Below are 10,545 nucleotides of genomic sequence, written 5' to 3'. Positions count from 1 at the left end.
TATGAATCAAATCCTTTCTCTATCATGAGAAGGCGGGGCCTCGATTGTTCAAGACCTGGAGTCAGTACTTAAGAGAACAACCTATCTGCTAACCCTAAATAGGGTAAGAGTGAATTCCATCTTGCAAGGCTATGTCCCCAGCTATTCATCCGGTCTTATCCCCAAAATGGTAAGCTTATTGAGCAGTACTGTTGGACTACTCTCACCGTTTGTAGATCAAAGGATAATCCCGAACAAACAGGAGTTCATAGCTAGCTCAGGATTAAGATCGAGTTAACCTAGGTTATATAATAAATGAAATAGTCAGTTTTAATAGTTAACGGTCATTATAAAGAAAAGTGACTATTTTCGTGATCCAGTCTATATGAAAACTCATTGCATAGGATGCCACCACTCCCATGTCTCAATATGAACGATTTGTGGATCACATCCTTTGTAGTACCTTACAACTTCTTGTAACAAGTACAGAGTGGGCTACATTTAATAGTGTTACCAGGATGAGATATCCAATTTCATCCATATACTTATTAGACCATTTAGGCTATATACTGCCAACTTGATCCTGTTTATGGCACTACATAAAGTTACAGCATTCAGACTATAGCCAAGAATGCATTTATTGGATTTTCATAATAAGATGCAAAATCAACAAGTCATTGTTATTGATAAAATAGAATGTTTAACACGAACTGCGAGTTCTAGGACATTCCCAACAAGCTTTGCACTGAAGGACCTTGGTTCTCTTGATTATTTTCTTGGAATCCAAGTTACTCACCTTTCAGATGGGTTACTGTTGAGTCAATGTAGGTATATTATTGATCTACATCATAAACTTAATATGGATTCTCTCAAGCACGCACCTACTTCATCAGCTTTGGGTAAGCACTTTTCTGTTCATGATGGAACCCCTATGACTGATCCGCTTCTTTATAAAAGCACAGTGGGAGTCCTGCAATATTTAACTAATACTCGTCTCAACATATCGTATATTGTTAATCACTTTAGTCAGTTTTTAAAGCAGTCCACTGATGTCCATTGGTAAGGAATGAAATGAGTTTCTCATTATCTTAGTGGCACCAAGGATATGGGCCTGTTAATCACTTCGTCCGATGATGTTCAGATTATCACATTCTCTGACACTTATTGGGCCTCAAGGAGTTGGATAAAACACACAACATTGGCCTCGTAGACATGTCAAATAGCTAACAAATTAAACATCTTGTATATTCTTTCTATTACAGATTATTTAATTATTTTAAGCCATGTGCTTTATTCTATAAATTGTCCTATCTGCCCCTTCTTGTTTTAGGGCTCTCTTTCCCTATGTATAAATAGGACACAATTGTAAAGAGACAAGATAGTAAAAAGAAATACAACCACCTTTATCATTCATTTCCTGCCTTTTTTGCTTTTTTCCTTGATAATCGAAATCTCTCTATATAAATCTCGAAAGGATCGGGAGATTGGTAAAGAATGATCTTCTAAGCAAGTGGCCAACAGTTAATGGATATTGAATAATTTAATTAAAGAAGTTTAATTAATCATTCAAGTACAATTGAAGTTAAATCTACAGGTCCATAAGGTCCCCTCTGTAGCTCAACAGTGATTAATGAAAATCAATTATTGATTAATTTGAATTGTTCAAATTAATTGAGGAAATTAATTATATGTGATATAATTAAATTAACTATATATGTGATATATTTAATATATGTATTTGATACATTAGAATATAAAGTTTATTTGAGTGAAAATAAATATTTGAATATAATTTAAATATTAATTATATGGATTGGATTCATATAATTAAATTTAGCATAAATGTGATATATATTAAATACCACAAATGATTGAGAGAATTAAAATCTATAGGTTATATTGTATTTGATACAATTTAAAAGCTATAGGTTATATGTTATATTTGATATAACATATAGTTATATATACATATAATAAGTTAATTATTATTTAAATTTATTCTATTTTATTTTATTTTAAATTTAAATTTCAAAATTAAAGGGAGGAACTTACAACTCCCTCCCCTTAATTCTCTCAATCAGACGTGAGTGTGGCCGCTTTTTGAAGAGATTTTTTATTATTTTTTTTATCTTTATGGTTTTTAACCGAGACACTACAAACGCTCCCAGTAAAAAGATTTTTTCTCTCCTCTAAAATATTATTTCCTCTTCCCAAAATACATAGAGCCCACACCTCCCATGGATTCTCATCTCAAAAGAGAATACGGAGGTCTCACTTATGGTGGTGTCATCATTGGGTGTTCGTGTTTTCACGAATTTTTCGTGATCGGTTCGAGGGTTTCATGAAGATTTTTGGCTTCAAGGGTAAGCATGCTTCTTCCTCTATTTTAAATCATACTGTAATTTTTCTCATTAATGCATAATTGTTTATTCTATAAAATTTTAATTATGTGAAAATAAAATTAGGTCGATCCCCCACTTCTATTGCGGAACTTCACAGTTCCTTAACTAAGCAAAGAAGGTTAGGAATAGAAGTTAGATTATTTTTCAAGTTGTGCCTATTAAAAAGGACACTTGAAAAAAGAACTAAGAATGCATACCAATTATTACTGACATATTTCAACAACAACAAAAAAGTCTAATAATTAGACCCAAAACTAAAAATTGATTTAAACAATTATGAGAGGGAGCATGAATATAAATGAAGAAATAGTGAGAAAAGCCTAAGCATTGTGGACTGTTGTCTATGAAGCCCAAATACTTTATGTGAGGTAAAGAATCAGTATCAGACACGTATCAGATACCGATACTTTCAGATACTTTCTAGATACGTATCTGACAAGCGATTTGACGTATCTATTTCTACATGTATTTTTTTTTTATGGAAAAAAGACAAACAACTCATCTAATCTTTCTCAATCTAAAACTAGGCAACCTATTTAAAAAGCCCACTACTCGAGTCCAAAACTAAAAGGGGAAAAAAAATAACGGATCAAATTCTAAACTAAAATCCTTTAATCTCCATCTTCACATTTGAGTCCCCACAAAATCCACCAAAATATAAACCATTTGGATATCTTCAACAATTCAATGAAGAAGTTATTCGTTTATCTTCATACTTCTTCTTCTTCTTCTTCTTCTTCTTCTTCTCCTTCTTCTTCTTCTTCTCCTTCTCCTTCTTCTTCTTCTCCTTCTTCTCCTTCTTCTTCGCAATATAAGTCACATTTCTATTGCATTTTATTAACTATTGTACTTCAACATCTTAGATGTTTTTTTTGTATTGTATTTCAATGTTTGTATTTTATTTTGTGCTATTGTTATTAACTTGTATGCTAAATTTATCTATATCCTAGATCCTTTTAAAGAAAAAAGAAAATATATGTTCAATATATCGGTATCCTCATTTTTTAGAAATATATATATTAAAAAAATATATAAAAAAATGACGCATCCTTAGACATATATGTATCTTAATTTTTTAAAATTGACGAATCTCCGTATCCGATTGTATCCGTATCGTGTAGCCGTACCTGTGTTTGTGCTTCATAGACTGTTATTGAATAACTTTATTATATTGTTTGATAGAGAAATTGGAGAATTTGAGAGAGATTGCTAATGCAACTATCATAAACGATGTTGATCAACATTAAACTGCAAAAGGCTAAAAAGATTTACTAGATGAAATTCTATAAAATATTTACTAGATTGATTTCTAAATTCGATAGAGTAGTGACCAAAGATAGTGGTTCCAAATTTCATAGTTGTGATTTTAAGCAACAAATAAAAAACATCTATTTTCATTACAAAAAATGGGTTGAACAATGGGTAACTTTGGCATCACCATTAATTCCATTTTTTTCCTTTTTTTTTTAAAGTTTTTTTACAATTAGTGGGATTTTTTAAAATAAAAAAAATCAAGTATTTGAAAATATGAGACCACTATTTTAACCAATAAATTTAATTTTAACCTCATATAAAATTATTATTTAGAGAACATTTTATTTATGTGATACAATGGTTAATTTTCAATCACAGTAGCTTTTAAGTATAATATTAAGATATTATTCAACTACGATATTAACCAATTAAATTATAGTTTAAAATAAAACAGCACAATCTGACCATAGATTACAATCTATATTTGTTGTGGTATAAAGTTAATATTAGACTTTTATGATTGCTAATAGTATAGTATATAATTGGCTCTTCGACCACAATTTTTATTGATTGTGATGTACATTTGATTTTTAGACAATGATTTTATATACTTATAATTCATAATATGCTTTTATACCATGGTTTTTATAAACTGTGATGTAAAATTATTTTTACGATTGTAATGTATAATTCCTTTTTGCATCATGATTTTTATTAACCGTAGTGTAAAATTAATTTTTACACCACGATTTTTATTAACTGTAGTGCACAATTAGTTTTTACATCATGATTTTTTTTATAGCTATGATGTATTGTTACTTTTTGCACTATGATTTTTATTAAGTATGGTGTAGAGTTAATTATTACACCACAGTTTTTATTGACGGTGGTACAATTAAAATTAATTTTCACACTATAGTCTTTTTGACCGTGGTGTAAAGTTAATTTTACACTATGGTTTTTTTTTTTTTTTTTTTTTTTTTTAATTTTATTGTGGTGTAAATTTAATTATCATACCATAATTTTTATTGATCGTAATGCAAAGTTATCTTTTACACCATGGTTTTCCTTGACCATGGTGCAAAGTTACATTTTACACCCTGCTTTTTTTTTTTTTTTTTTTAATTGTGGTAGAAAGTTAATTTTTACAGCATGACTTTTATTGACCGTGGTGCAAAGTTAATTATTATATCATTACAAAGTTAATTATTACATTATGATTTTTATTGACGTGCAAAGTTAATTTTTACATCATGATTTTTATTGACTATGGTGCAAAGTTAATTTTTGCACCACTATTTTTAAAAACTCGCAGTCTATAACATATCCTTAGACCACAGTTTTTAATCTATGTGGTCTTTGAATAGGTGTATTCATTTATTTTAAACTATGATTAGTTCAATCTCTACAACACTATACCATTATTTTTTTTAAAAAAAACTATAGTGTTATGTCTAAATATAAATATTGGTGTATATTTGGAAGTGATCTTGAAATTGTTAAAACCACTTTTGTCATGTTCAAATTACTCGAAACTTGCTTTTAATTATTTAAAATTTATTTAATATATAAGCTTACACTTTTAGATCCAATTTCCATATTATCAAATTTGATTTTGAATAATTAAAATCCAGTTTTAGAATGATTTTGAAAATGTCAAAAGTGATTTTAACCACTTTCGGACATGTGTGGGAGTGATCCTAAAATAGTTAAAATAACTCTTGTCATTTTTAAAATAATTATAAAACATGTTTTTAATGATTTAAAATCAATTTTGATAAATAAAAATTAGATTTAAACATATAAAATTAAATACTAAATTAACTTTGAGTAATTAAAAACGTATTTTGGAGTCATTTTATGTGTGTCAAAAGTAATTTTAATAATTTCAAAATCTCTAAACATGCATCAAATGGCTTAAAAAATTCTGAGTATTTAACTAAAAATCCTAATTTTAAATATAATAAATAATGTCATTTATTTGGCGTTAAAAAAATAAATAAGAAGTTCTCTATTAAGTTTTAAATATATTAAATAATGTCATTTATTTGGCGTTAAAAAAATAAATAAGAAGTTCTCTATTTAAGTTTTAAATATATGGGGGAAAATTGGGGTCACGTGAAGATAGACAATTTCTCTTCCTTTTGACTATGCTTTGAGATTAGTAACCAATCAATCACAATCCAACTTTCCACCTACTCTCTTTTACCATATTTTAAAAATAAAATAATATTGAATTATTATTATTATTATTATTATTATTATTATTATTATGAAAATTATGACTATTTGTTAAGCTATTATAAATTATGATAAAAAGGAAAATACATTGACAAGCTTCATGCATTCTCCATTTGGGAGACATTGAAATTAATTAAAGAGATTTGATCTCAATTTAAGAAAGATTAATTAGTTGGTGGATTTGAGTGTAATGTTGCTAAATTTCTTCCAAACCAATTTTATGAATAAGATTTCAATCATCGACATTATTATTAATATTCTCACTTTCAATGGAAGCCACAACTCCAACCAACCTAATATATTATTATCAGTGGGATTGTCACTCTCAATGGAAGACATAACTCCTGCCAACTAATACTATTAGTGAAATTGTCACTCTCAATGGAATAGATCTAAAGAACTATTTTGAAAACGCTAAGAGAATTATTCTCTTTATATCAATATCACTTTAGATATGCTTTTTATTGTAAATAAAGATTTAGATAAATAGAATCGTCCCCATTTAACATATTCCTAATATAGCCTTGCTGTCATCAATACTTAAGAATGTAGAGAGATAAGAGAAACAATGATGTAGATGATAAAATGCTTAAAGAAGCTAATAACAAGATCTAATTAAAAAAAAAAGAAAGGTGAGAAGAGAAACAACCTAAAGATAAATCACAACGTCTTCGATGGACATGGAAATAGAGTTATATTTAACTACAAGATAAAATAATAAAACGTCGTTATATTTCAAACATCGAGAGTCCGACTCAAGTAACATGAGGCACGTGGATTCCATGTGAATTAATAAGGTTGGCATTGTAAAGCTAAATGGCTCCGAGTATCCAACAATAAAGTAGTATAGCAAAGAGAGAGGAGAGAAAACAAAAAGCTTCCATGTGGGAGGAGACAGAGAACTCAAACTTTGTGCCTAATGAAGAAGATCTCAAGAAGGATAAAGAATAAAAATAATATATGAATTCATCTTTTTCAAAAACTAAAAGAAAAAACTAAAATATGACTTTCTGATTGGCCATAAACCCCCCCTTTTTTTAATTAGTTTAATTCTACAAACCATTTTTTAAAAACTACAGTATTTTATCTATGTTGATCATTTCCCCATAGCATTGAAAAAGGTTAAATTTTAACTTACAAGTTTAGTCTTAAATTTTAAGTTTATGCTCTATTCGGCTTCCAACTATCAAATATGTTCAACTTTTAATTTTGTGTCTAATAAGTTATTGAATTTTAAAATCTTTTAAAGGTCCTTAAAAACTTTCAATAGATCTTTTCACTTTTTTCAATTTTTTTGTCTAGTGATACTTATTCAACCTTATGTAATATATTTATAAACCTAAGATAGATATAAAATTCAATTTATATTAATAGAATCAATAAATTGATTTTTTTTAATATGTCAAAGATTTATGAGACACAAAATTGAAAGTTTAAGAATCTATTAGTATTTTTTAAAATCTAGACATCTATTGACACTAATGTTTTAAAATTCAAAAAGTTTTAATAGACACTTTTAAAAGATCAAGAACATAGGACACGCCTACCTTGAAAATTTGGAAACAAATCTAGTATAATTTAACCGTGAGAAAAACTCCAAAATCCAATTGATCTCATTCACTTCAACGTATATTCTATTGATTTATCAATTTCAAATAATCCCTAAACTCATAAGGAAAACAAGGAAACCTCCTCCAAAAACTCCCATGAAGCTTCATGATCTTCATGGCCTTCTCCTTGGTTGAAGATCTTCCATCACCATTCAAGATCCCTAAAAGCTTCTTCACTGTCCCACAACCCATCATTTCTTCTAAAACCCTCTCACTAGGATGATAATTGCAAATCAACCACAAGATTTTCATCCCAATTTTTGTAGCTGTGTTTGATATACTCATTTTCTTTGTCACTGTTGCTATCCCCATAATATGCTCCCCCATGGCTGACCTTCCCTCTGCACACTCACTTAGAAGTTTGAGTATGTGTAATATTTTCTCGCACTTCGATCGGTTTGAGTCAGGAAGAAGATCAATCATGACGCAAACAGCACCGGCCTCGATCGATAGAAGACGACTTTTTTTCGAGGATTCCATGATTTCAATCAAAAGCTCTAGGGCAGACGAGAACAATGTTCCGTATCGACTATGAAAACGAAAGATTAATTAGTAATTAAAAGTGAAGCTATATAAAATGAAAATATGCATGTGGACGATATCGTACCATTGTGTAATTATTGAGAAATTTGTCGTCTTAATTGTACTTGCTTTCTTGATTATCTCATCCGATGCAAGTTCCAATATTGATTTGAACAAGTCGATGATATGATGTTTTGTTAAAGAGTTCCAATCGTATTCCTTTTTGGATATTTGTTGGAGCATTTCCATGGCATAAAACCTTCCTTCCATGCTTCCTCTTTGTAAAACAATCGCCATTGATTTGATGGCTTCTGGTCTTGATAGCAACTCGAATGGCTTTTCAGTTTTGGAAAATGGGAATTGAGATAATACCTGTTAAGAATATTAAAAAAAGATTGAGCATATCGTAATCCATCCCATCAACTTAATCTTTTGAGTTTTGTTACGAAATCAATAATTAAGGAATACAAAAAACGTAAAAAGAATAAAGAATCAACATACAATGTATAACTATGTCTACAGGATAAAGTGATGATAATTTTATTAGAGAGAATGTTATAAATTATAGAACAAATGACAATTCTAGGGTTGGACAATTTATATATTGCACTTCTCTAAACCTTAGAATCATAATCGTAAATAGTCACAAATAATTAAATAATGCCAAATACGAATTTAACTTAGGTCATTCGAACACCATATAAAAGATTTAAAGCATTGTAACAAATTTAACGATAGTCTTTCATGGTATTTCAAGTAGGGGTGATAACATTCTTGGATTGAGTTAAATTAGGTTGAAAGACTTTTTAGACCCAACCCAATTGTTTGGGTTGTAAATTTTTTCATCCCAAATAACCCTCATTCAAAAATGAACCCAACCCAACTTAACCCAACTATGAAATATTTGGGTTGGGTTGGTTCGAGTTAATTGGGTCATTTATTTAAAATTTTGTTCTAAAAAGAAGCAAAATATAAATATGTAAAAATCTAATTTAATTATTTTCATATATTGAATTAAGATTAACTACCCAATTTCAATTTATATAGTGAAAATTTTCTTTCTAAAGTGCAAAAACTATTTTAAGAGTTGTTGAAAAATAAATTATTAAAAAAATATTGAAATTAAATACAATTAAAATCAATATATGTATAAATAATTGTGTGATAAGTAAAAAAAAAATTCTTAAATTAATAATAAATTCGGGTTAGTTCGGATTGATTTAGATTATATTAGGTGAACCCATAAAATTTTTATTTAATTGAATCAAATCCAACCCAAATGAGTTGATAACCCAACCCAAATCGTACGGGTTGTTTGGGTTGGGTTAATCAATTTTTTCAAATCGTTGTATTTTTTGAACACCCCTAATTTTAAGTTTCATTCATGCCGGTTTCTCTTTTAACTTAATGTTAGTAGTTACTTATTGCATCTTGTTCAAACTATCAAACATAGCCCTTTTATTCAGATATAAATAAAACTTAAATCTTTGGCCAAATTAGATTATATGTCCACCAGTTAAAGCATATATTTTGGACCAAAAGGTTATAGAGGATGGATGTTTGAATAAGCACCCTTACTGTTAGACATTAAGAAAAAAAATTAAACTTTTGAGTTTAGTGTTTGCAACAATACCCCTAAAGCCTCCTCGCAAGCTTCAAAGTTAGCGAAATCGGCACTCTCACAAATGGCGACTTGCGTGATGATTCCGACAAGAACGTCAAACCCATTCGCTCGAACAAAGACGGGTTTAGCTCCGACCGCAGCTACATCATCCATTGCCATGAGCAACCGTAGTTTCTTCAAAGAACTCGCCTTGAACGGCGTCGACTCGATGTTCTTCAAGAGATCAGCCACAACATCATCGTACTTCATCGACGACGATGGCGACGAGGAGGAGGAGGAGGAAGACTCTTTCGTTTTCCAAGAAAGTATGAGCCTTTTGAGCGTATAATTTGGTGTGATATCAAAGTTGACAATGGTTTGCATGGTTGCAGGGCAAGTTTTCTTATTGTAAGTGAAGAACCACTTCTCAATATTAGCTCTTTCAAAGGAAACTCCAGTGGAAATCGTAACTGGATCTTGCATGAGCTCCATGGAAATAGGGCATCGGAAGTATGGCGGAAAGTCCACGACGGTGTTCGACGGTGGCGGCGGTTGTGGTGGAGGAAGAAGGTTTTGGTGGATATCCTCCATTGAAGACGGTGGAATTGGAAAGAAAGGTAGTTGGGTAGATTGAAGGCAACATTAAGCTCTCCGGGTTCTTGAGAGAGAGTTGAATCTTTAAAAAGCAAGAAAATCAAAGTCAAAGAAAACGACTTTTAAAATAAAAAATATTGGAAAATTTTTATTTATAGTTGTTTGAACTTTAAAACATTGAAAATAAGAAATATTCTTTTTTTTTTCTTGAATGATTCAAGTAAAAACAAGAAGAAACGAGATTCTTTACTTCTACCTAATCCTATTTATAATTCCTTAGATTTTTCTTATGAATTAATTTACTGATTTTTTTTCATATAGTTGTTCTTTCTTTTGTAAT

General features: G+C 29.6%; 1 protein-coding gene across 1 annotated transcript; it reads right to left on the bottom strand.

Annotated features, from left to right (window-relative positions):
- Window positions 1-7,413: 7,413 nt before the first annotated feature.
- LOC120068169 (E3 ubiquitin-protein ligase PUB23-like) lies at window positions 7,414-10,292 on the bottom strand. Its single transcript, XM_039019875.1, has 3 exons — window positions 9,642-10,292; window positions 8,094-8,380; window positions 7,414-8,015 (listed from the first exon to the last, which is right to left on the bottom strand). The coding sequence occupies exons 1-3, from the start codon at window positions 10,200-10,202 to the stop codon at window positions 7,511-7,513; spliced, it is 1,353 nt and encodes a 450-aa protein (XP_038875803.1). The 5' UTR covers window positions 10,203-10,292; the 3' UTR covers window positions 7,414-7,510.
- Between the last annotated feature and the right edge of the window lie 253 nt (window positions 10,293-10,545).

The sequence above is a fragment of the Benincasa hispida genome, chromosome 12 (assembly GCF_009727055.1).
Source record: "Benincasa hispida cultivar B227 chromosome 12, ASM972705v1, whole genome shotgun sequence".
NCBI lineage: Eukaryota > Viridiplantae > Streptophyta > Magnoliopsida > Cucurbitales > Cucurbitaceae > Benincasa > Benincasa hispida.
The sequence above is the reverse complement of the archived record's forward strand: the minus strand, read 5'-3'. Positions and strand labels throughout refer to the sequence as shown.

Coding starts and splice junctions, on each gene's coding strand:
- LOC120068169 (XM_039019875.1), bottom strand. CDS start 10,202: ATGGAGGATATCCACCAAAACCTTCTTCCTCCACCACAACCGCCGCCA. Junction 8,381..9,641: donor CTTGCGAGGAGGCTTTAGGG/GTATTGTTGCAA, acceptor TATTCTTAACAG/GTATTATCTCAATTCCCATT. Junction 8,016..8,093: donor TTCTCAATAATTACACAATG/GTACGATATCGT, acceptor TCGTTTTCATAG/TCGATACGGAACATTGTTCT.